A 27,765-nucleotide genomic window follows, 5' to 3' on the forward strand; every position below is an offset into this window, starting at 1 on the left:
GACATTTTTACTAAAACACTGAATATGAGTGGCTTTATTCCAACCATACCATTTCTGGAGGAAAAAAAATTAAATAGCCAGAGACCACTGCAAAGTTTGCTCACAGATAATATACTCAGAGCTGCCTTTAGGAGTGTGCAACGCGTTGAACTTCAACTCATGATAGCGCATCACATGCAGTGCCTATGGCCCACCAGTAAAATTAATTCAGGGGGCCCACTAAACAGATATATACATATGTTACCCATTCACACAGTAGCAGACAGCAGCAAGAAGCTACAAGGTAAATATTTATAGGGGTCGCTTCAGCGATTTCAAGATGGTGGGTGCTTAGGAAACAAGTATACTGGATGGCTTGCCTTGGTGTCTAGAAGTCATCTCAGCTGGTCATGATGATCATGGCAGCCAGCACATTAAAGAGGTATTCCCATTACTGAATGTTATGGCATATAGGGTGCGGCTGAGAAAATCCTTGCGGATCCAGAGAACGAATGGACAGAGGGCCTTTCAGCTTTTTTTCTGCCCTTTGGTTCTGCACAGGATAGGGGAGAAGTATTAGATTGGTGGGGTCCTACCACTAATAATCCTGTGGATAAGGGGTAACTTGAAATTACTTTAATACCCCTTTAATATTGGGACTCCTTTTAGTCTAAAGGTTGGTGAGGGTCTTCCAGTCACTTACTGATTGTGTGTGTGTAGTGGTGGTGGGAGGGGGGGGGGGGGGCTTCTTATGGCATACTGTAAACTTTTAAGCCCTGGAAGGAGTGCCTTTAAAAAAGAAAATACAAATAAAAGACTATTTGAGGGAGCACAGAAAAGATTAAAGAATGCCGGCCATGCAATGCTCATTGCCTTCCCAAAAAGTGTCACCAGCTCAATAGGAGTCCCAGCACATCAATATATTACTTGGATTAACTATTGACTTTGATGACAGTTCCCCCATAGATTACATCTGAGAAAGGAGAACCATCTTAAGACTTTTTTTTGGAGGCTTCATGAGTGGCCTTCATCACAGATTACATTAAAAAAAACTGAACAGAATAGAGCATCATGCAAAGTTCTTTATCGATCAAATGCTGGGATCCCTGGCAGAAACTCAACAGACCTTAATATAGTCAGTGGGGTCTGTTGGATGCCATTGGTTTCTGTTGTATGATTTTCTGTCCTTTTTTTTTTTTGTTCCTAGACACCAGAATGAATGTTTCTTTGCATCTGTTTCATAAGATTTGCATGTGTACAGAAATCAGAGAAATGAAACCCCTTGGATGCTACATTTCTGTGTATATTTATTCATGTTTAAATTGTTTTTATTACAAACATATAATTGCAAATAAATAGCCTATAATTATCTGTATTATACATAAACATAACATATCTACATTGATACATTGATAAAGGCTTTTACCAGCAGAATACATAGAATTTCCTGTGCCGTCTTTTCTGTTGGACAGTTGCATTCCTTATAGATCTTTTTTCTTTACGGATTGGCTACATTGCTGATCTCTCTGTGGCTATACAGGCCATGGATTCTGACTGACTGGCACCCCAGGTTTCGCCCATAATTACTTCCAGCTTTGACTCCTTCTAAGCAGTTTTTGACCTGTGTCTTGGGCTGCTGACTATTTGATTTGTATGGGGTTTGTGGGGAATTTAAAGTTTTTTACCTTTTGATCTTGGACATCTTCTACTTTCGGCAGGATGTTTGTTGCATAAATTTCTGTGAAGGAACTTCAGTTCCATTCATTTGAATGGAACCTGTTTTGGAGACAAGTACTTGGATTTCTACAAGCCCTATTCACATGAATGGTGCAGTTGTAGAAATTTCTGCAAGAAATCTGCAGCCTGTGAATTCATCCTTGAAGAGGACCCGTCACCTCTCCTGACATGTCGGTTTTAGTAACTACTGTACTTACATTCTCTGTGATGCTCCAGAATTGTTGTTACATAGGAAATACGAGTAATTACTAAAACAGACATGTCAGGAGAAGTGACAGGTCCTCTTTAAGCTACCTGACCTACTGATCTTGTAAGACCTACATCTTGGTTGCATTGCACATTGGGTTGCACAGAGTCACAAAATTTTGAATGGCCATAGTTAGAGATGAGCGAAGTTATCAAAAATTCGATTCGACTGCTTTGCCGAAGTTCACAAAGAAATTCGATTCACAACTAATGACTTTGTCATGAATGACGTTCCATTGGATGTGGCAGGCGCAATGACAGGGAGCGGCAATTGCGCCGCCCCCTGTCATTGAGCCCCTCAGATGCCATGTTCAATGCTGATCGCGGCATCCGACAGTCACATTGAGGCTTTTCAGGGGTCAAAAACAAAAAAGTGGCCAGCGTGATGATATCACATTAGCTCACTCGAGATTTGGTGCGTTTTCTTCAATCAAGATGACCGGGGCGGCCTCTCCACGAGCAAATTAATGAGGTATGTATATTTTTGTTTTTTACTCGTCGTTACCATGAAGCGTGAGGAAATTCGGCTTCATAAGGAATCACATTTTTCCTCAAATCCGGATAGAAGTCCACTTTGTTAACTTCGATTCGCTCAACCCTACTCATAGTAAACATATTTCTGATGTTACCAAGACTTTTAGCTTTATTTCAGAAATACTGTATAATAACTCATTTTTTTAGGTTATTTTTCTTACTAGCATAGAGCTGGCTGGATGGATCCTTGCTTTTTTCTAAATAGAGAAGACTTATTTGATAGAGAGTAATTGATTGTGTCCATTTAGAAATGTGGCCAAATCAACATTTTTCACAATTGAGCTAATATTTGGATGGGCATTCTTAGTTTAAACCCCATGAGTGAAAAATGTGGCACTTTAAAAATAAATGCATTTTTAAATCAGGGAAACACATATAAAGAAGGTCGTACGATTAGAAAATAATCTGCTCTACTCCAGAAACATCCCCACTCTTGCTCATGGGCTATGTGAATGGATCTGAGCTGTGGTTCCAGAACAATAATAACCTTATAATCTGTTCGTTGGATTTGGAACATTAAAATCTCTTTTTAACATAGAGAAGTGGGGGCAATGTTATAAAAATAACCTATAAAATTATACACATTTTATTTTGAACTCTGGTTTGGAAACAGCATAAAGTGAAATAGGATGTTATAAGTGAATAGTTTATGAGTAATTCATTTATTGGAAAATAACACTCTCACTTAATAGAGAAAAAAAAGCCACCGGATCAATTGAGTGGTGAGCAGACTTCTTCCACGCTGTTGCCTTGCTGTCTTTCCATCTGCCTGTCAAGTTGACTATACTCGAATGTTACCCTGTTGATGAAATTACCACTTGACACCATCCGCAGAACACTGTTGTCACAGCCAATCTTCATTTGTGCTGCAGAGGTAAGAAGCAGAAGTCAGCAACGCGGCCATCTACAGCTCACCGATGATGGTGACCAAAAAGTAGTGGCATATTGCTTACACCATTTATTGATTGGTTGGGATCTGACAATGAGTCCCTGTAACATGGGGACCACTACACTAGTTAAGTGCATATTTGTTCTGCATTGTGTCGCTCCTCCCCATGGGCTGTGGAGTCAAGAACGAGGCTATGCAGATACAAATCTAAAGGGGAAGAAGCTATCCTAAGCATGGGGATATGGATCTACGTAGTGAATGGAAAATAAGAATATCCTACTGATATGCCATACTGTGGTGGAGTCATGAGTTTAATATTAGGATAGGTCATCAATATCTGATCATGAGGATCTGACTCCCAGCACCCCCGCCGACCAGCTGTTTTAGGAGCCTGCGGCACCCCAGTGTGCACTGCGGCTTCCTCATAGAATACCAATCACAGTGCCGTACATTATATAGTGATGTGCCATGAAGTCCTATTTGTTCTACTTTACCAACTGAAATGTTTTGGAAAATCATCTTGAAGACATTTAGTACCAACAATCGAGAAGAGTTCTACAACCATAAAGTACTTTTCATATTGAAGAGGTTTTTTGGTACTGATAGCTTATCCCCGGGATCAGTTTGGTGGGGGTCTGGTGACCTATCTGTGAGATAGGCCATCAATATTTAAAGGGGTTGTCTGGGTTCTGAGCTGAACCCAGACATATTTCCATTTTTTACCCCTTCGGCCCCTCTAACATGAGGAGCAGAGCATTTCATCCTCTGATGCTCTCCCTTGCCCTGCGCTGGATTGCGCAGGGCAAGGGCTTGTTTGTTTCTATTTTTTACACTGCTAGGCAGACACTTCCGCCTATCAGTGTTGCCAGTGACGTCACCGTCACTGATGGGCGGGCTTTAGCACTGCCCTAGCAGTTTCACAGGCTATGACAGCGCTAAATCCTGCCCATCAATGCTGGTAACGTTACGGGGCTCACTGCTAGATGGAAGCCTCCGCCTAGCTTACCCTATGGAGAGCCCGGTACATCACAGGATCTCCATAAAAAGCCTTGGAGCATGAAATGCTCATAACAGAGGCTGCCTGGGTAAAAATGGGGATATTTGAGACCCGGAACACCCCTTTTACGTCTATAGAGTATTTATGAAATAGTGCAAACTATCTCTTACCAGAGCCATGAAACGAGTGACAGAGATCAGCCAAGGGAAACATATTTGATGGATCTAATCCGGCACCTCCTAAGAGTTCCACAAAGTCTCCAGCTCCGCCACATCCTTTTGGTGGTGGCTTCTGCAGACACAGATGCACATCAATGTATTTTCTATTTGCAAAATATATTGATATAAAGAGAATAATTAGAACAATAGATGAAAATCTGCATACAGGATGTACACTGTTGTAGCAGAGTGCAGGTATACAATCATGACAGCATCTAAATGACTGAGATTAGGATTACCGAAAACCCTCACCCACAGCATAAATAGGACCTTCCATTTGGGAAGAGGTCAGAGAGCAACAAGGTATAACTCACTGATCTCCGGTAGACCTCTTATCAGATCTGTTATTAGGGCTTCCATCCAGTGGCACTGCTGACAGGGAGACAGTCCTAAAAGACCTGTCCTCACTAAATATATAGTTTGGGCCTTACAGATCCATACAAAATCCATGAGTTACTGACTGTGTGCCGGAGGGGGACAATGCTTAAGATGGCAAGGGATTATGTTATCCCCCCCCAGATGTCCACTAAAAGTGGACACCAAAATTATTCACTAGGCTTCAAGATGGAGAAGGAGAAATGTGGAAGGGCCCTAAATATTTGAATGGGGGCTCATATATCTGATGGCAATGCTGTGTTTTGTTCAGTGAGCAGTACTGAAAGAGTGTTGGAGCAGATTAGAGGTCTATGAAACTCAGGAGTCACTAATGTATTCTCCGAGGCTACTACACGGGATTAAGATATTTGATGTGAATTGGATTTACAACCTGCCTAAAAGCCTCTCTGCAGAGGGAATGCATTGTATATGGGGACAGATTATATTTTAAGAACCTCGATGATAACATCCATCCTACATTCCATTTTTCCCCTGTAAAGTAAAGGGGTTTCCCACAATTTGTCCACAAGCAGCATGGCACCAATGAAGCCAGTCATTGGATGTAAACAGTGTGGGGACCAGAAGATGGGGGAAGTGAGAAGGACTGGGGTGATGTGGAGGAGCAGATAAGTATAAATCTTCTATTTCAGGGGTTAGGCTGCGAGCACTTGCTTAAAAATCATTATTACTGAAAACCCCTTTAAAGGGAGTCTGTCAGCAGTTTTGGCCATGCTAAATAGCTGACAGCACTTGGTAGGCACTGGGGAGAGCAGTACAAACATACCATTTCTGGAGCTTTCCTATCAGGAGTAGTGTAAATATGAACTTTTATTCTGCCATAATCTGCTCTTGCCAGTGCCCAGGAGGCAGAGGTCACTGTGAAGTGCTGTCTGCATTAAGCTGCTTCAAAGCTCCTCCCCTCTGCTGTGAGTGACAGATGTTGTCTCCTGGTTGTTTGCTGCAGCTGTCACTTACAGCAGAGGGGAGGAACTGTGAAGCAGCTCAAAGCATAGAGCACTTCACAGTGAAGCTCCGCCTCCGCTACACTTGCAAGAGCAGAACCTGGCAGAATAAAACATCATATTCACACTACTCCTGATTAGAAAAGCTATCGAAAGGGTATTTTTGTCCTGCTCTCCCTAGTCCCTACCTAGTGTTGTGAAAAATGTAGTATGGGCGGAACTGCTGACATACCTTTAAGGTTGGTGGTGACCATATTTGTAAGAGATTGATTTGCAGCACATTAATCCTTGTGTAATAGCCTTGTTATATTTGTGACGGTTGAATTTGAAAGATGTTTTAGGACTTGCTCCTTGTGCTTTGTGTGGCTCCATTGGTCATGCAGACTGTTGCTAGCCATCCTAGTTTATCTTTCCTGCATGGCAGTGCTTTGGTATTGTAGGGACTGTTAGGGATGATGTTGGGGCTATTGCTATATACATACAATCGACAAGAGACAAGTATTATTAGACATAAATCAGGTTACAGAGCCATAGCAATACCCATCATACCTTTAACTGCAGCTCATTGAAGTGGCCCAACGTTAGGTCAGATATTCTGATCACCACCGGGTATATTATAGAAAAACTGCAGTTTCTATGTTGATGCGGAATAATCATTGTGAATTTCCCACTAGGTGACTGTGAAATCACATTGCAGGCTATAGAATTAAATATAATAAAATAAGAAATGTTACTTTTTCATGAATTACAAGATATCATGCCAGCATTGAAATCAGGAATGATAACAAAGCACTTGTGCCATGTTCAGACTATGTTGTCCACTCATAACAGTACATGGACTTAGGGCTGTTTCCGGGAGAGAACAGCCTGCTGGAATTCATTGGATCTGGCACTGCCGGATGTTACTGGGATGCTCGCCGGCCACATTGACTATAACAGGGTTCGGTGGAGATCCGGTCACTACTTGGCAAATATGCTGGGATTCGGCCTGACAAATACTGTTGCGTGCATAGTCAATGGGTTCAGCAAGAATTCAGGTAACATCTGGCAATGCTGGATCCAGAGAGCTCCAGCCAGCTGTTCTCTCCTTTAACTAATCCCAGCAGTGTGAAATAGGCCTTATACATATGTGCAGCACATGGACTGTGAGCTTCTTTATCATTTTCTATTTAGAAGTCAGTTCACATTGAGGTGTAATGCCTAGGCCCTAAAGAAGCACAGACAGGCATCCTCAAACTGTTGTAAAACTACAACTCCCACAATGCCCTGCTGTAGACTGATACCTGTAGGCTGTTCGAGCATGCTGGGAGGGCCGCAGTTTGAGGATGCCTGGTATAAGAGGTCAAATGGTGCTCACTTAAAGGGCCTTCACACCGGCAGATGCAAAGTGAAAGGGGGATGAGTAATGGATAATACAATTGCTTGTCCCCAATCAGTTTGCATATTGTCGGCAGCGCGTCTGGTGTTTGCATGTGGAGACGTGCTGCGACCAGCATTTTTAAGCCCACATAAAAGATTCGATAAGCCGACAAACAAACATTTACTTGTTTTTCGGATGATCAGTGAACTGGTTACTTAAGCCGATGACCAGCCGAATGGACATTCCTAAAAATATTTGTTTCCGATCACCAGTAAAAGGCCCTTAACTGGTTCATGTCTCCCTTATAATCACATGGCTGCAGCGCCATATGAGGGTGCACACTGAGGACACCATCTAGCAGTCAGGGATCTCAAACTGCGGCCCTCCAGCTGTTGCAAAACTACAACTCCCACAATGCCGGACAGCCTACAGGTATCAGCCTACAGCAGGGCATTGTGGGAATTGTAGTTTTGCAACAGCTGGAGGGCCGCAGTTTGAGATGCCTGATCTAGCTGTTCAGATTCATAACAATGTTTCTTCCAAGAGAATCTGAAGTTTTGGCGATTCGCTTCGTGGAAATCACACAAAACAGCTCCTGAAACAGGTTAGGGAAGATAAAGACAGAGGATCGCATGACCCCTGGTGGGGCCCTCGACAACAGGCTTGCCCACAATGCTTTGCAGTCAGCCTGAGAGTCAATCAGAAGGGAGGAGATTGGCTGGTCTATCAGGTTCTATGCTACATCTGAAGCACAGCCGCCATTGTGAGCTCAGCCACTGATGTGGTAGGACGAGTCTGCTGTGTCTCTGACAAACACCAATTAACAGACACAAACCCGCCAATTTCGGGTCTTGCCGGGACAGTGTAGGGATTGTGAAGAAGATATATTTTGTTAGGTAGATCGAATTACTAGGTAGAAAGTCAGGTTGTATCATTAGGGACAGGATAGGGGCAGTGTTTGTACTGTGTGTCTGTAACCCTGGGTTGAGCTGTTCATAACGTCATGTGTTGCACTACACAAGACATGGGCCAGGACCATGAGAATATACATAGGCCTGTGCTTTTTACTTCTGTCTGCAAGTATGGCCACCGCCCCTGGATTACAGGGTGGTCATAACTCTAGATGAGCGAATCGAATCCCATGAAGTGGAATTCGATCCGAATTTCAGGATAAATTCGATTTGCCTAGAAGCCGAATTTCCTCGTGCTTCGTGTCAGCGAATCGATTTAACCTGAAATAGTATAAAATAAAAAAAATGCTAACTTACCTCCTCCATTTGCTCATGACAGACTGCCAGCCTCCATCTTGCTTGAAGATCTCGGCCGAAATCCCGTGCGGTGTAATCTCGCACTGCACAGGATTTCGTTTGAGATCCTCAAGCAAGATGGTGGCGGACGGCCCGTTGCGAGCAAATGGAGGAGGTAAGTTTGCATTTTTTTGTTTTTCATACTAATTCAGGTTAAATCGATTCGCTGACACAAAGCACGAGGAAATTCGGCTTCTAGGCGAATCGAATTTATCCTGAAATTATTATTTTACACTCAGATGCTGCGATCATGTATGAACGCGGCATCTGAGGATTACAATAATGGGGCGGTACTATTGGACCCGCTGCTTACAAAAAAATGCGCTTCGTTAGAAAGTAATTAGTCATGAAGCTAATTTTTTTGTGAAATTCGGCAAATCAGCCAAATGTGGTGGAAAAATTAGTCAAGCCACCTTTGACTAATGTGCAAGCCCGGCCACCACTGCTGGATTGCAGGGTGGTGGTAACCATGGAAATGAGAAGTGTACAATGTGATGGAAAATGAATCCAGCCAGCAAAGGAGGCAATATGAACAATCACAATACATTAGTAAGTGCCTTGTATTAACTTTCTCTACATGATAAATGCCATTTACTGAAGTGAGACAACCCCTTTAATTCCAGGGCACTACCGATATGAAATACAAAAGGCATTAAGTACATAACATGAGACAATTAAAATAAGCATAAGCATAAATGACAGGCTCGTCCGATTGCCTATGAATTTGACAGAATTTTTTTTGAAGCATGCTCCATCGTACTCCAACAAAGCCTGTATAGCAGCACATGGTGCATCTCTGTACTGGGAACTATATGGCCTCTGTGTGCTGCCATAGTTGGGCTTTATATTGTCAGACTACTTCTTTGAGGGATAATCAGTTCAGAAAACCGATTTCAAAATATCTTTAGGAAATTCTGAGGTTATTGAGTGGGGAGGGGGTTCAGTTAAGACCCTTCATGTATTAGCCAGTTACAAAGAACATCATTCTCTGTGGAGCGGTCAGCACATGCATGCATTACATCCAGCCCACCTATTTCAGTGCTTCACTTACCCTGAGGTGTCACTTGCAGTGATTACTGTAGTAGGACACCCAGTGATCATTGTATCACTAGTGACCCTGCACTGTCCAAAATGCACCACCACAACTGCTCCTTCCCATTAAAAAGAAAGGGATGTAGGAGTTGTAATTACACCTGCTCAGTGTCAAAGGCGAGCAGGTAGACAGTGAAGAGAACTCAGCTCTTATATGAGTGCTGCCTTTTCTTCAAACAGGTGATCCGCTGTGGTCCTCGGAGTCTCCCCCCCCCCCCCCCAGTCTGATATCCTGAGGATAGGTCATCAATATTGGAAACCAGACAACCCCTTTAAGTCTGGAGGTGATTTTGCTGGTTATTATTCAATTATACACTAGTGTATAGCATTTTTTAAATTTATGTACAAACTGGACAAAACCTTTAAAAAACAGTCCTAATATAATGATTTCGTATCCGGTCCATGCAATCTTTTATAACCTAAAAGCATCAGCAGCACAAATCTTTCTCCTGTGCTGGTAGTTTGTGACAATGCATCTATGAAGGTTACATCTATCCATGAAGTTCCTGATGTTTAGCTCATAGATGATTACCTAGACTGGATACAGACTAGACTGGGGGGTCTGGATATAAGCATGAATCTTTAAAAAGATCAGACATAATTATTAATAATGTATTAGAAAGTTTTAGAACTTTTCATTGTATGATGATTAAGCCTTATTTTATCGTCACAGGATCACCCGTATAGCTGTAGGAGCTGTCTTAAAGGGGTTGTCCGGGTTCAGAGCTGAACCCGGACATCCCTCCATTTTCACCCCAGCAGCCCCCCTGACAGAACTGCTCCGATGCTTTCCTTTGCCCTGCGCTAAATTGCACAGGGCAAAGGCATTTTTAGGAGTTCCGGTGACGTACCGGGGCTCTCCATGGGGCTGAAAGGAACCCCGGTGAGGTCACCGGCACTGATGGGCGGGATTTAGCTCTGCCCTAGCCATTAAAACCGCTAGGGCAGAGCTAAAGCCCGCCCCTCAGAGCCGGTGATGTCACCGAACACACTGCCGGCCGGAAGTTTCCGCCCGGCAGTGTGTTATAATAAACAAAAGAGCCCTTGCCCTGCACAATCTAGCGCAGGGCAAGGGAGCGCATCGGAGCATGAGATGCTCCGATGCTAGCCTCAGGGGGGCTGTCTGGGTGAAAAAAAGGGTATGTCCGGGTTCAGCTCTGAACCCGGACAACCCCTTTAACATTTCATCTAAAGAGAAGTTATAATACAGTGCGCCCTGTATGTCAATTACTGTAGAAGAGTCATAAAAAGAGTGTAACAGCATCCAGCGCATGCGCAGTGAAGCAAAAGTGTACTGGCACTGACTTATTGCACTGCAGTATATGGCACTGGACTCTTCTCAGGTAATTTACATAAAACCCCCTAAAATTACAATTTTAATGATATGCGTTTAAAAAAAAGATCCAGGATGGACCTCCAATATCAAAAACAAAAAATTACAGACACTGTGTATTACTAATAGACTGCATCCAGATGCTAGATAATATTCCTGAGGAGGGAGATAAATTATCCCTATGTTAATCCCTATCCTAAAGCCTCAGCCCAGGGAGGACCCCTAATGGTGGAGACCCCCTGTCCACGTTCCTAGGCTATTATTATCCCTATGCTGTCCCTGCGGATATATATACCAATGTTATTATGAGTTACCCCAGGTGTAGGGCAAGGATAATAAGGTACCAAAGGTACATCAATTCACTGGATGCTATAGACAAGGTGCTGACACATATAGTCAGGGTTGACATTATAGTCCAAAACCTGAAAAAAAAACTGAAAAAAACTATAACGTCAACCCTGACTATATGTGTCTGCACATTGTCTATAGCATCCAGTGAATTGATCTACCTTTGGTACCTTATTATCCTTGCCCTACACCTGGGGTAACTCATAATAACATTGGTATATATACCCGCAGGGACAGCGTAGGGATAATATTAGCCTAGGAACGTGGACAGGGGTCTCCACCATTAGGGGTCCTCCCTGGGCTGAGGCTTTAGGATAGGGATTAACATAGGGATAATTTATCTCCCTCCCCAGGAATATTATCTAGCATCTGGATGCAGTCTATTAGTAATACACCGTGTCTGTAATTTTTGTAATTTTTTTGTTTTTGATATTGGAGGTCTTTTTTTAAACGCATATCATTAAAATTGTAATTTTAGGGGTTTCTGTCTGCTGGAATTAGGATATATTCTCTTTACCCCATTATATATATGTCATTTGAATTAGCTGGAACTTGTAATTTACATAGAGCGGCCAAAATGCTGGAACAAACATTTTTTGGAGGGGCATGTCTAGAATGCTAAACCCATAGATGTAGCTATAGGGGGTACAGAGGTAGCAGTCACTACTGGGCCCAGGAGCCTAAGGGGCCCCAAAGACCCTTCTGACACATAAGAAAACACCAGTGTTATAGAAAGTGCATGCTGGTCAAGTTACACCCCTGGCTGGAGGGAAGGGGTTAGCTCTAGAATTTGGTATGGTGAAGCTGCCATTTCATTTTTTTCCTCAGGCAGCATGAAGGCTATGTGCTTCCCTGCCCCTGGCCACAAAGCACTGAGGGAAGGGGGGCCCAAGCTGAACTCTTGCACCAGGGCCTGTGAGCCTTTAGCTACGCCCCTGGAAACCACAGCAGTGTGATAGTGGCTGGATATTGTACTGGTTAAGGCCTTTGACATGGGAGACCAGGGTTTGAATCCTGGCTAGGTAGGGTCAGTACCGATTCAGTAGGAAGTCCTTGGGCAAGACTTCCTAACACTGCAGGGTGGCCCCTTGAGCGCGCCCTTAGTGGCTGCAGCTCTTGAGTTCTTTGAGTCCGACAGGAGAAAAGCGCTATACAAATGTTAGGATCATTATTACGATAAAATGCTGGGGGATCAGTGCCCTAAAATTTAGTGACAATTATATAATGCTGTTCCCAGGTGCATGTGTAATGCACAGCTTGCAGCACTGTCAAACTCTGCTCTGCTACATCTGGAATTATAGCAGTAGTTCCTCGAATCTATCCCCATTTCTTTTTGCATTTCCATTACTTTGTCAGTTGTGAAAGGTAAGTAATGACAATCAACAATAATTGTTTAGCCTGCATTATAAAAGCCATCAAGCCGGCCATCACTACATGATATTTATAAGTTGTACAAAATATATATTATTTGAGGCTATGCAGTGAGCGCCGAGCCTGAAAAATCAATAGCAATTTCTGGCTGGACATTTATCAGATTGTTCTAGCATTCATTTCATTATTTCGCTCCCTTGGAGAGATGTACGATTTTTAGCTCAGTCAAATTATTGCTCTTATAAAAGGAACCAACTTACGGAATAGATTAGGAGTCTTGCGGACGGTCAGTGTGAAGCCGTGGCCCGGTTTGTGAACTCTAAAGAATATCATTGCCACATTTTGAGACGACCGTGTGATGCTTTGAGCGTTACCGTCTTCACATATATCAGTGTACCGTTCACTGGTGGAGAGGGGGTGATCTGAAGAACCTGGAAACTTCTCTCCTTTAATTATCCATCCATCAAAAACCTAGGATTAAAAAAAAAAAAGGAGGGAAAGTCATCACAAGAGAAAACTTCTTCTGGATAAACAGCATATAGATCAAAAAGATCAGCAATCTGCTTCATGCTGGGCTTTCACACAGAAGGGGTAGATGATGTTAGCAAATGGCATAACTAGCAAGTCCCATATAGAATGTAGAGATCAACAACTTTCGTAAGTGAGAGAATTCTGGTAACAATACAGTAGGTTTGATGAAAATATACTCTGGCAATAGGAGAGATTTACGAATCAAAATGTGCCAGAATTCTGTCTTAAAGGAGTTATCTCATGATTAAAGGGGTTTTCTCACTTCAGCAAATAGCATTTATCATGTAGAGGAAGTTAATACCAGGCACTTACTAATGTATTGTGATTGTCCATATTGCCTCCTTTGCTGGCTGGATTCATTTTTCTATCACATTATACACTGCTCGTTTCCATGGTTACAGACCACCCTGCAATCCATCAGTGGTGGTCGTGCTTGCATATAGGAAAAAGCACTAGCCTAATGAGTGCTCCTGCAGTCTCGGCCACCAGAGAGGCTAACACTTTTTACGATAGTGTGCAAGCACGACCACCACTGATGGATTGCAGGGTGGTCACAAAACATGGAAACGACCAGTGTATAATGTGATAGAAAAATGAATCCAGCCAGCAAAGGAAACAACATGGGTAATCACAGTACATTAGTTAGTGGCTTGTATTATCTTCTTCTACATAATAAATGGTATTTATTTAATGTAAAAAAAAGAAAATCAGATATCATATAGGACATGGCAATTCATTTCCAACAAACTTAGAACCAGCCCTGCACCTCACATGGATCCATAGATATCTTCATTCATTGCTACAATTGTTCTGCTAGATTTATTTCAAGCTGGGAGCTCAGGGGTCTGGCCTTTCTACTGCAGCTGGTGGCAGTTGAAGGATGGAACTGAGCATGTGTGTCCACCTCAGTGAGCTAGACAGAGAATTTTGAAAAAGAGCAAACAGCAGGTGGCGCTATATAGATATATTTCAGTGAATAACTCCATGGCCATTAGAAATTTTTATTACAGGCAATTACAAAAGTCTTTAGAGCCAGGAGCTGGTTTGGCAAATGTAGAATATTTTTCGTGGGACAACCCCTTTCATTTGGTTAAAAAAAACTAGCAAGACATTTACTAAATGTTTCAGAATTTTGTTTCTACTCATCTGATGGGGGTGGGGCCTGTCAGTAAGGGTATGTCTTAAATTGTGACAAAGGGAGAAATTTGTCATCTCCCCATGTTTGTAGGTTTTAAATGCTATTGGCGACATATTATATCGCAAGTGGCGTTTCTGCGCCTCCCTCACCACCTCCTGAAAAGGGGGAGTGGCAGGGGCGGGTTGTGAGTGGACCTAGCTGGTCTTCCACATTTATCTTCATTTACACCTGTTTTCAGGTGTCGGATCCTCATCGATCAGATACTGATGACCTATACAGAGGATAAGTTATCAGTATAAATTTCTTACAGGTGGAGGTGACATCTTTGAGACCACCACCTATTGGGAGAACAGGAGTCACTGTCCTCTAAGCCATGGTGTCTGGTGGCAGCAACATTCAGGAGTAAAGTGGAAAGCGGCTGTGAAAAAGCTTGCTCAGCTTTTTTTGTAGCTTTGACAGATTTCAAGAGATAATGATGCACTTGCATAATGAACTCTCCATTTGGTATCACTTAACAAACATGTGTCCTTCTAGCTTGCTAAATATGAGTAAGTGGAACCCTGTATTTCAGCAATGGCTGTCAAAGATAGGAACTCTACCTATCAGACATTTGTGGCACGTCCTGTGTGTAAAGTGGTAAAACTCCTTTAAGAAACTTTCACTAATATGAAATGGTCAATTATAATGTATTATAATCCCTAATCAATGTACTCATTCTATATAGTATGTCCCAGTTACAGAAATTGTAACTGCATGAAGAAATATCAACAAGATATCAACATACAGTATAAAAGCATTGATCAATATCCCTGTAAATAATCAATAGATGTAGTAATATACATTCAGCAGAAGAGCGCTATTATCAAGCCAATCACTAGGCTTATCAATCACAGTTAACGGTGCCACACTTTCCCCAGTCTCACAAGTCTTCTACCTTGATATAACTTTTGATTCCATCTTGTCCTTCAAATCACACATCTTAGATCAGGGATCAGCAACCTCCGGCACTCTAGCTGTTCTGAAACTATTATTCCCAGAATCCTCCATTCATGGGATTTACAAGAAAAGCCGAGTGAAGTGTGCAAGCTGGGAGCTGTAGGTTCACAGTACCTGGAGTGCCGAAGGTTGCTGATTGCTGTCCTAGATGTTACCACTTCTAGCCACTTCCAACTCAAAAACAGTTCTCGTATCCACTCTTTCCTCATCCCTGAGTCAGCTAAAAAATGGTAGTGCATGCCCTCATCATTTCCCGCCTTGACTACTGCAAGATTTTCCTTTGTGGCCCCTAGTCAATATTCTTATGCCCCTCCAATTCATCCAGTTAATCCTAACTTTATTAGCTCCCCATTGCCCTACAACTTCAGTTCAAAATATTAACATCTCTAACCTAATTCTCCAACACCTCTTCACATGTAATCTTCGATCCTTGCAAGACGTCCTTCTTTGCTTTCCCCGTGTCTTCTCCTCACATCTCTAATGTGCATCCCCCATACTCTAGAACTCACTAGCCCAGCACACCAGACTCCCTCCGACTATCCAAACCTTTAAGAGCACCTCAAAACCCATTTCTTCATGAAAGCCTACAATTTACAATGACCCTTCTGCCTCTACACAGCCATATGAGCAGTTTCTACCCTCACCTATCTCCTTACCCTTGCTCCTTCCCTTGTCCATTGAAAGCCCTCATGGGCAGGGTCTTCTCCTTTTGGGCCATTCTGTGACTTAGTTTATGTTTTATGTACTAGTTTTTGTATTTTATTATGTATATTAACCCCTTTTCATATGTACATTGCCCTGGAATTAAGTAATGCTGTAGTTCCCTTAATTAGCATGTAATTATGCAAGTTACATGCTAAGTAAAGATGCAACGTTAGGCTGACTGATATGAAAGTACATATATATTTGGGCTGTTAGATGCAGGGGAGTAAATGTAGGGGGTACAGAGCTTACAGTCCCACATGAACACTGGAGCCTGAATGGTCTGCAAGACCTCAATGCCTCATAGGAACATATCTACTATAGATGATGTGTAATTCGGGGGAAAATGAGCATTGTTGTATCATTGTGCAAGAATCAGCAGAATTTCTATCCACCCAATTTCTGGACTCAAACAGCAAACTAATCCTGACACATTAGGGCAGGGATGGTCAACCTGGGGCTCTCCAGCTGTTTCAAAACTACAACTCCCAGCATGCCCAGACAGCCTACAGCAGGGCATGGTGGGAGCTGTAGTTTTACAACAGCTGGAGAGCCGCAGGTTGGTCATGCCTGCATTAGGGGGTCACATAACTTCTGTGCGATCGTAGAACCATGTAAGTACCATGATATAAGCAATATATAATAGTTATGCAGCCCCTCAGCTACAGGCAGGCTTTAAATTTCATTAAACCTTACTCTTTGATGATATTTTATATGATTTCTCTTTAGACACAGAGGACTGGTACATCAGCTTACTGCAATGTATGCCCCTCTAGCCGGTGTGGAACGACATATACAAGCCGATCCCCCCTTTCCCTAGAAGACGTCTACTTTATTGCACGTAAACTGATTCTTTAAATAACATGTGCCCAGAAGGGATGATGCAGTAAGGATAAAAGTTCTAATCGTGTTGGCACAGCGGGTGGCATGTCTGCCTTACAGTAATATGCCTGCAGTTTATCTCCTGTCAGGGCACCACCGGCAAAGACTTTACACATTCTCACAGCCAAAAAATGTACCGGTATATTATATATTATACTCTGTTAATATGATCCACCAGTAACCATTGATCTGCTTTATAATTCCTGGTTTCTGGATAAAAAATGGATTCACCGAGAGAAGATACTGTAATATCAGTCATAGATTATTTTGGTTTTATTAGAGCAAAGGTTCCCAATATTTAGAATGTAAAAAACCACAAGGAAATATGACAGGTAGTACTGAGTCACACCGAGTATTCAAAAAAGATAAATATATATGGGTAATTGGTAAGGTTTACTTACAGTATACCCTGGTATTAATGACTAGTGGTTTAATTTTAACCCTAGTACAATGATCTAGTAATGCTATGGCATCCCTCATGCCACCTAATCCACAAAACTATGTGCAGCTACCAGTAATTGGAAAGCCACGTGCAGGGGACCCCCAAGAGCCACATGGTGCACCTAAGCCAAGGACCATTGTTGTGGAAATTTCTGAAACAATTTGCAGCATGTGAGCCTACCTTAATGCTCCTCGGATGAAGTTGGCATTGGGGTGATCCACCAATGGACTAGTTGTCTGACTGCTTGAGTTTATCTATAAGGTGGATGCCAGTTTGATCACCAAGATGAATGAGTTTAATAGAAATAGTGATGGTGTAAATGGAAAAGTCTATGTCTACAACCTCAAAACATAAGGAGGCAAAGGGATTGGTGATAGCCTCTTACGAATGCCGGTTCCTGTGAACGCCCGGCTGATGACAAACAGTGAATATGTATGGGGTTAACAATTGCAGTTGAGATAATTCATTCCCATACACTATATACCATTGTAAATGTCAAAGAACAACCTCCTGAACCCCAAATCACCTTTCTTTAAAGGTTTTACTATTTACTCTACTTTTTTACTCTACATTTTTAGGGATCAACCATGTTAGCATCTTCAGCATAAACATAGGAATCACTGGATGCTTCCACCTATTATAGAGAGCTAAACCTTGCCCAAAGCAAACATTCTGCGTGGTGGACCCCATGACTCCAGGCAGTTACTTGTGGTGGTGGGGAGGCAGTAGGTCACTGTGCTCATTGATCTTCATTGATTGCATGTGGTGCACACGAGCAACGTATTCATTTATTACACAGATTACTTCTGTTGTGCTCTTCAGAAATGATATTCAATCTCCACTTTCAAAAGCTCAAATTGAATCTACTAACAACAGGGAAATAACCATTACATCTCCTTTTAATTTAGAAAAACCATTTTCGGTAAATCAAAGAGCGATTTCAGGAGATTGAAGAGTGACATTTCTATGGTGTATTGAGTACCTATAAATTTTATATTGAAGTTGCATGTTTTAAATTCACATTTTAATTTCCTTCCTATCATTCTACGTCCTGCAACGCCTTCCAGAACGCGATTGCTCAACTGAAGCTTTCTTATTGATGAATGTAATAATAATGCTGCAGTTCATATTGACACATGCCACTGCAGAGCAGTAGAAGAGGGAGTTGAACACTAAGGGCTAATGCACACGACTGTATGTATTTAGCGATGTCCGTGTGCATTCCGTATTTTGTAGAACGGAACAGCTGGCCCTAATAGAACAGTACTATCCTAATGTGGATAATAATAGGACATTCTATTTTTATGCGGAACAGAAACGGAATGCACACGGAGTAACCTCTTTGCGGACCCATTGAAATGAATGGTTCCGTATATGGTCCACAAAAAAATGGAACGAAAATACGTTTGTGTGCATGAGCCCTAAAGATATATAGTATGCCTATTCTGGGCATCTTGAGCCCTATGGACATTGTAATATCACCTAGCCTCTGATATCAAATGTTATATATTAATATATACTCACTTCAAGATGCTATTATTTGCAATTTTTTGTCAGCGGAGTCGGAGTAATGTGAATTGACAGTTAAAAAGGAATATCCTCCATAATAATAGTTTTTAAAATTTGCTGCAACTTTAACCCAATTACTATACAAGTCCCTGCCTAACGCTGCTAACTCATACTAAAGAGTCCTTGCATGGGCAAGCAGTTCTGCAGCAGTCAGAACCTAACAGATCACCAATATTTGACATTTCCATTGAACTATATCAGGTCTGGACAATGTAGCCTTACCTTCAGGATGTCGCCTCCCAGGCAGTCTATATTTACCAAGTTATATTCTATGGTAATGTACTCCTCTGGGTCTCCAATGAGGAACAGGGCACAATGGAGCTGAGGCTGTTCTGCTACGAAAGTGAACTGTCCATCTATACTCAGCATATCAATGCATCCTGATGAGACATGAGAGATAGGAGTTTACTTTGTGTTCTTTATATAGCGCCTACATACGGCGCGGCGCTGTACAGAGATTATCATCACTCAGCCATTATCTACTGAATGCCAGGCATAATTAGGGGCTTCACGTAAATGTGAAATGCAAAAAGTAAATTAGATTATAGATACAACTATATTAGATTTAGGTTATAATAATAGTAATAAATATTAATAAATCAATATGAAATGAATTCCAAAATTAAAACACGCGTAAAGTAATTCATCTTCATTTCTAATCTATAGTTATATTTTGGTAGATGTTCTGTAAAAACTGTATAAAGTATATATATACGGTACATGTTATCATTCCTAATGTAGTAAATACACTTGAAATGAAATATACTATAAATCTAGAATATAGTACAATACTAAATGATAAAAAAAATAAACATATGTTTCTGTTCTGCCAATGTCACATCAAGTACTTACTGAGTGACCTCCTATACATCTGTTCCTGAGCCAACTCTCGCTTGATATCCGTGTTCAAAAGCACCAGGGCGTCTTCTGCAGGCATCTCTCACCTGTAAAAAGAAAGAAATATCACACAATTCAGTATCTCCATTTTTGGTCCACTTTGGGCACTTTTGAGTCGTAACATACTACTAAGTCCTGAATGAAACACCTGAAGTTCTGCTCTAGGTAGGTCTTCACCACAGGGGTCACCTCACCTGTATGTACCTGCAGTGTCCCCTAAGAGCTGCCAGGAGGATGAGCAGCACATGCCAATGAAGCCTGGAAAGTGGAGTCATTCTGCAGACGCACTCTTGGCTGTGTGTGTATTTGCTTCAATTCTTTCCTGTCTGTGTTGATACTAGGAGGAGCTTGAGGGGTTTCTTTGACAGACCCCTTTATATAGAGAATTGAAGGGGAAGGAACACAGTCCTCTGACTGATTAAAACTCAGTAACCATGGGTTACCCTGCTTTAAAAAAAAATTGTCTTGACAAGATGCAAGAACACCAAATCCGACAAAAATCTGAGATTTCATTTTAAATCTGGTAGAAATGTCATGTTAGGAAAGAGGAAAAAAAAAACTCTCATTCACTTGGCTGGAGTCTTATCTCACTGACAACATGGGGAAAGTACATTACATGTTTTACGTATTAGCTCTGTAAAATATTACTCTGCACGCTAAGGCAGAGGAAATGATCCTGATAAGAAGGAACACAGAAGGAAGAGCGATCAAAGGAGCAGAGCATAAAAACTAAGTGTAAAATGGAAATGTTTAAAAACCGCACAAGGGTTAAAAAAAAGTGCAAAAGTAGCAAAAAAAAACTAAAGCAAAGTAGCAAAACAGTTCTAAGGCTAGTGTCACAGCAGGACAAATAGGCGTTTTTTTCAGCCTTAGGGCTTGTTCACACGAACGTATGGGTTCCGTTGCCAGTATTGCGAACCGCCTATGCGGAACTGCAATAAGCGGACACCGTTCCGTGTGCATTCCGCATCACGGATGCGGACCTATTCACTTGAATGGGTACGCAAATCCGGAGATGTGGAGCGGTGCAGAACGGAAGCACGGAACGGAAGCACTACGGAGTGCTCCTGTGGGGTAGAACATAGAACATGTCTTATCTTTTTGCGGAACGGGGGGATGCGGATCCATTCAAGTTGAATGGGTCTGGATCCATCCCGGAGTCCTCGCGAACGTTCTCCGTGCACTGCGGAATGCAAATTGCGGCCCCAATGCACAAAACAGAACCCATACGTTCGTGTGAACAATCCCTTAGGCTAAATGCACACGAACGTTGTTAGTTTCTATGTCCGTTCAGTTTTTTTTGCAGATAGGATGCGGACCCATTCGTGCATCAGTATGTCCGTTTTGTAGCCCCGCAAAGAAAATAGAATATGTCCTATTCTTGTCCATTTTAGGCATTGTTACAATGGATCCCCCCAAAAAACGGATGGCATACGGATGTCATCAGTTTTTTATTTGCAGACCGCAAAACGCATACGGTCGTGTGCATGTAGCCTTAAAGTGCATTTTTGGGGTCAGTGGTATCGTTTTGAAATGCTCTGGGTCTGGCATTATTTCCCTCATTGCCTGCTATTGTTATACCATAGACATCCATTATTTTTACCCCTTTTTTCTTAAAAAAAACGCAAGTACTAGTGTGTGTTTTTCATTGGCGATTTTTGTAACATTGGATCTACAGAGGAAATATTACAGTGGTTACATAGTTTCCATTGAAAAAGACCAAGTGGTAAAACATACTATATGGGCAGAAACACCTCAAAACCAAACACCTTACCAATCAGGTATTTTTTCTTTTTTAATTTTCTTATTTTGGAAAAAAAAAAAACTGAGTTGCAGCATCCTAAAAAAATGCATGCATTTAATAATACTCCTGTTTTCTGAATACAAGACTTGTGAGTGAATGTAATTCATTTCACTAAATGTAGTAGTATTGATCTAGTGGTGAAAATCTTTATATTCAATGACCGATGTCTTATATAGATCTCAGACTTTGCATCTTCAGATTCTAAAAATTCCCACACACGTAACAGTGTTATTTACTGCAATGTTTGATTTACATTGTACTGTGTAATTAAAGGAGTTCTCTGACTTATTAAAAATGTTCCCCCAAGCCAGCAATTCTCTTAAAGTGATAAAAGAAGGTATACTCAAAAATTTCATTCACACTGCTCTGACTCCATATATAGCTATGTCCATATATGGAGTCGGGGGGGGGGGGGGGGACACCTAAGTGTATTTAAATCTACTTTAGCCTGTATTTCAGAAAAGCTTCTGCCGGGATTCGAACGACCTTCTGTATTAGAGGCAAGGCACTTAACCGCTCAGCTATAATAGCTGTATAGCCAGTTACTTAAAGAAATAAGATTTCTACTGTACTGTACTTCTACTGAGACCTATAACAGTAGAAGTCTAATTTTTTATTTAATTTTTTTAAGTGACTGGCTATGCAGCTATATGGTATAGGGGTTGAAGTTCTGGGCTGTGATGCAGAAGTTGTGAGATCAAATCCTGTCACAAACTTTTTCAGAAATGGAGGCTAAGCTTAATTTAAACATATATATAGTTTTTAGCCATAATATATTTACACATATTATTATATATGTTTAGAATATATAATATATTATAATATATTATGGCTTAAACATCAGTAGTAGTTTTCCACATATTATGCATTTATATATATCAGAAGTATGAAGCCCGTGGCATTTAAATGATGGCCAATTGGCACTAAGGGGCCTAAATTGTGCCCAGAAAACATCCCCCACACCATTACACCACCACCACCAGCCTGCACAGTGGTAACAAGGCATGATGGATACATGTTCTCATTCTGTTTACGCCAAATTCGGACTCTACCATTTGAATGTCTCAACAGAAATCGAGACTCATCAGACCAGGCAACATTTTTTCAGTCTTCAACAGTCCAATTTTGGTGAGCTTGTGCAAATTGTAGCCTCTTTTTCCTATTTCTAGTGGAGATGAGTGGTACCCGGTGGGGTCTTCTGCTGTTGTAGCCCATCCGCATCAAGGTTGTGAGTGTTGTGGCTTCACAAATGCTTTGCTGCATACCTCGGTTGTGGTTATTTCAGTCAACGTTGCTCTTCTATCAGCTTGAATCAGTCGGCCCATTCTCCTCTGACCTCTAGCATCAACAAGGCATTGTCGCCCACAGGACTGCCGCATACTGAATGTCTTTCCCTTTTCACACCATTCTTTGTAAACCCTAGAAATGGTTGTGCGTGAAAATCCCAGTAACTGAGCAGATTCTTAAATACTCAGACCGGCCCGTCTGACACCAACAACCATGCCACGCTCAAAATTGCTTAAATCACCTTTCTTTCCCATTCTGACATTCAGTTTGGAATTCAGGAGATTGTCTTGACCAGGACCACAACCCTACATGCAGTGAAGCAACTGCCATGTGATTGGTTGACTAGATAATCGCATTAATGAGAAATAGAACAGGTGTTCCTAATAATTCTTTAGGTGAGTGTATATATATATATATATATATATATATATATATATATTAGTAATTACACATTTATTTAGTGCCATACATTTTTTACAATTACTAAAAAAATAAAAAAAAATATATAAATCTAATTTAACCTCTATTTCTGAAAAAGTTTGTGACGGGATATAAACTCACAGCTTCTGTATCACAGCCTAGAACTTTAACCACTACACTATATAGCTGAATAACCTGTTGCTAAAAAAAAGAAAAATATATGAGACTTCTACTGTAGTGGAATACTTATAGTAAGTAAGACTCCATATATATTTATATACTATATTCTAGTAAGTATTCCTATACAGTAGAAGTTTCATATATATTTTTTTATTTTTTTGATGACTGGCTGTGCCGCTATAAAGTTTAGTGGTTAAAGTTCTGGGCTGTGATGCAGAAGTTGTGAGTTCAAATGCTGTCATAAACTTTTTCTGAAATAGAGGCTAAACGTAATTTAAATATATATATATATATACAGGTCCTTCTCAAAAAATTAGCATATTGTGATAAAGTTCATTATTTTCTGTAATGTACTGATAAACATTAGACTTTCATATATTTTAGATTCATTACACACCAACTGAAGTAGTTCAAGCCTTTTATTCTTTTAATATTGATGATTTTGGCATACAGCTCATGAAAACCCAAATTTCCTATCTAAAAAAATTAGCATATTTCATCCGACCAATAAAAGAAAAGTGTTTTTAATACAAAAAAAGTCAACCTTCAAATAATTATGTTCAGTTATGCACTCAATACTTGGTCGGGAATCCTTTTGCAGAAATGACTGCTTCAATGCGGCGTGGCATGGAGGCAATCAGCCTGTGGCACTGCTGAGGTGTTATGGAGGCCCAGGATGCTTCGATAGCGGCCTTAAGCTCATCCAGAGTGTTGGGTCTTGCGTCTCTCAACTTTCTCTTCCCAATATCCCACAGATTCTCTATGGGGTTCAGGTCAGGAGAGTTGGCAGGCCAATTGAGCACAGTAATACCATGGTCAGTAAACCATTTACCAGTGGTTTTGGCACTGTGAGCAGCTGCCAGGTCGTGCTGAAAAATGAAATCTTCATCTCCATAAAGCTTTTCAGCAGATGGAAGCATGAAGTGCTCCAAAATCTCCTGATAGCTAGCTGCATTGACCCTGCCCTTGATAAAACACAGTGGACCAACACCAGCAGCTGACATGGCACCCCTGACCATCACTGACTGTGGGTACTTGACACTGGACTTCGGGCATTTTGGCATTTCCCTCTCCCCAGTCTTCCTCCAGATTCTGGCACCTTGATTTCCGAATGACATGCAACAGTCCAGTGCTGCTTCTCTGTAGCCCAGGTCAGGCGCTTCTGCCGCTGTTTCTGGTTCAAAAGTGGCTTGACCTGGGGAATGCGGCACCTGTAGCCCATTTCCTGCACACGCCTGTACACGGTGGCTCTGGATGTTTCTACTCCAGACTCAGTCCACTGCTTCCGCAGGTCCCCCAAGGTCTGGAATCGGTCCTTCTCCACAATCTTCCTCAGGGTCCGGTCACCTCTTCTCGTTGTGCAGCGTTTTCTGCCACACTTTTTCCTTCCCACAGACTTCCCACTGAGGTGCCTTGATACAGCACTCTGGGAACAGCCTATTCGTTCAGAAATTTCTTTCTGTGTCTTACCCTCTTGCTTGAGGGTGTCAATGATGGCCTTCTGGACAGCAGTCAGGTCGGCAGTCTTACCCATGATTGCGGTTTTGAGTAATGAACCAGGCTGGGAGTTTTTAAAAGCCTCAGGAATCTTTTGCAGGTGTTTAGAGTTAATTAGTTGATTCAGATGATTAGGTTAATAGCTCGTTTAGAGAACCTTTTCATGATATGCTAATTTTTTGAGATAGGAATTTTGGGTTTTCATGAGCTGTATGCCAAAATCATCAATATTAAAACAATAAAAGGCTTGAACTACTTCAGTTGGTGTGTAATGAATCTAAAATATATGAAAGTCTAATGTTTATCAGTACATTACAGAAAATAATTAACTTTATCACAATATGCTAATTTTTTTAGAAGGACCTGTATATACATATACATATACAGACCAAAAGTTTGGACACACCTTCTCATTCAAGGAGTTTTCTTTATTTTAATGACTATGAAAATTGTAGATTCACACTGAAGGCATCAAAACTATGAATTAACACATGTGGAATTATATACATGACAAAAAAGTGTGAAACAACTGAAAATATGTCATATTCTAGGTTCTTCAAAGTAGCCACCTTTTGCTTTGATTACTGCTTTGCACACTCTTGGCATTCTCTTGATGAGCTTCAAGAGGTAGTCACCTGAAATGGTTTTCACTTCACAGGTGTGCCCTGTCAGGTTTAATAAGTGGGATTTCTTGCCTTATAAATGGGGTTGGGACTATCAGTTGCGTTGTGGAGAAGTCAGGTGGATACACAGCTGATAGTCCTACTGAATAGACTGTTAGAATTTGTATTATGGCAAGAAAAAAGCAGCTAAGTAAAGAAAAAACGAGTGGCCATCATTACTTTAAGAAATGAAGGTCAGTCAGTCCGAAAAATTGGGAAAACTTTGAAAGTGTCCCCAAGTGCAGTCACAAAAACCATCAAGCACTACAAAGAAACTGGCTCACATGCGGACCGCCCCAGGAAAGGAAGACCAAGAGTCACCTCTGCTGCGGAGGATAGGTTTATCCGAGTCACCAGCCGCAGAAATCTCAGGTTAACAGCAGCTCAGATTAGAGACCAGGTCAATGCCACACAGAGTTCTAGCAGCAGACACATCTCTAGAACAACTGTTAAGAGGAGACTGTGTGAATCAAGCCTTCATGGTAGAATATCTGCTAGGAAACCACTGCTAAGGACAGGCAACAAGCAGAAGAGACTTGTTTGGGCTAAAGAACACAAGGAATGGACATTAGACCAGTGAAAATCTGTGCTTTGGTCTGATGAGTCCAAATTTTAAAACTTTGGTTCCAACCACTGTGTCTTTGTGCGGCGCAGAAAAGGTGAACGGACGGACTCTACATGCCTGGTTCCCACCGTGAAGCATGGAGGAGGAGGTGTGATGGTGTGGGGGTGCTTTGCTGGTGACACTGTTGGGGATTTATTCAAAATTGAAGGCATACTGAACCAGCATGGCTACCACAGCATCTTGCAGCGGCATGCTATTCCATCCAGTTTGCGTTTAGTTGGACCATCATTTATTTTTCAACAGGACAATGACCCCAAACACACCTCCAGGCTGTGTAAGGGCTATTTGACCATGAAGGAGAGTGATGGGGTGCTGCGCCAGATGATCTGGCCTCCACAGTCACCGGACCTGAACCCAATCGAGATGGTTTGGGGTGAGCTGGACCGCAGAGTGAAGGCAAAAGGGCCAACAAGTGCTAAGCATCTCTGGGAACTCCTTCAAGACTGTTGGAAGACCATTTCAGGTGACTACCTCTTGAAGCTCATCAAGAGAATGCCAAGAGTGTGCAAAGCAGTAATCAAAGCAAAAGGTGGCTACTTTGAAGAACCTAGAATATTACATATTTTCAGTTGTTTCATACTTTTTTGATAAGTATATAATTCCACATTTGTTAACTCATAGTTTTGATGCCTTCCAGTGTGAATCTACAATAAAGAAAACTGAATGAGGAGGTGTGTCCAAACTTTTGGTCTGTACTATATATATATATATTATATGTTTTTAGCCATAATAAATGTACACATATTATTAAATATTTAGAATATATAATATATTATTGCTTAAACATCAGTAGTAGTTTTCCACATATTATGCATTCATATAATTCAGAAGTATGATTTTATCTCTCTCTCCATATATATATATATATATATATATATATGTAAATAAAGACACTCCAGTTCGTAAAATAGTGAACTCAAACTTTATTCACCCATGTGGTAAGGCAATGTTTCGGCTCAATACCTGAGCCTTTCTCAAGCAAAGATACAGGACAGAGTGACCAGTATATATACATCAGGAAACCAGCAACTGTGCAATTAAATCATTACACCATGTGATCAATTAATCAATCAATATTAAACCAAAATATTTTATTATTCCTGTAAAACCTGATTAAAACATAAAAATGACATATCAGCCATGATTAAGATGTATGAATAAATACAAGTGGATGATGTGCAAAACAATTGTGAAGAAAATTCCAAGTGTAATCATGACAAGTTAATATACATATGATGAGCAGATAAGTAATTAATAAAGTGCCATGTGCAAAAAAATTAACTAAAGGGGAACAATTAGGGGTGAATGTGGATACAAACACACAGAAATATAGTGGAAAATCTGGGGGAGCTGCTCAACCCCTAACACTGTAGCGTGTTTTTCAT

At 41.2% G+C, this 27,765-nt stretch overlaps 1 protein-coding gene across 1 annotated transcript; it reads right to left on the minus strand.

Annotated features, from left to right (window-relative positions):
• Positions 1 to 1,266: 1,266 nt before the first annotated feature.
• Positions 1,267 to 20,238, minus strand: LOC122936032 (corticotropin releasing hormone binding protein). Its single transcript, XM_044292035.1, has 7 exons — positions 20,100 to 20,238; positions 19,861 to 19,952; positions 19,231 to 19,388; positions 13,009 to 13,219; positions 6,487 to 6,635; positions 4,553 to 4,673; positions 1,267 to 3,362 (listed from the first exon to the last, which is right to left on the minus strand). Exons 2-7 carry the CDS (start codon positions 19,943 to 19,945, stop codon positions 3,208 to 3,210), a joined length of 879 nt encoding a protein of 292 aa, XP_044147970.1. The 5' UTR covers positions 19,946 to 19,952; positions 20,100 to 20,238; the 3' UTR covers positions 1,267 to 3,207.
• Positions 20,239 to 27,765: the final 7,527 nt, after the last annotated feature.

This window comes from Bufo gargarizans, chromosome 1 (assembly GCF_014858855.1).
Source record: "Bufo gargarizans isolate SCDJY-AF-19 chromosome 1, ASM1485885v1, whole genome shotgun sequence".
In the NCBI taxonomy this organism is placed as follows: Eukaryota; Metazoa; Chordata; class Amphibia; order Anura; family Bufonidae; genus Bufo; species Bufo gargarizans.

What these genes read in the sequence shown, in the direction of transcription:
- LOC122936032 (XM_044292035.1), bottom strand. Translation starts at nt 19,945, where the DNA reads ATGCCTGCAGAAGACGCCCTGGTGCTTTTGAACACGGATATCAAGCGA. An exon ending in TCAATGAGCTGCAGTTAAAG is followed by an intron (nt 4,674 to 6,486) that starts GTATGATGGGTA and finishes CTGTGTCTGCAG; the next exon opens with AAGCCACCACCAAAAGGATG. An exon ending in TCACTCGTTTCATGGCTCTG is followed by an intron (nt 3,363 to 4,552) that starts GTAAGAGATAGT and finishes TTACCTCTGCAG; the next exon opens with CACAAATGAAGATTGGCTGT.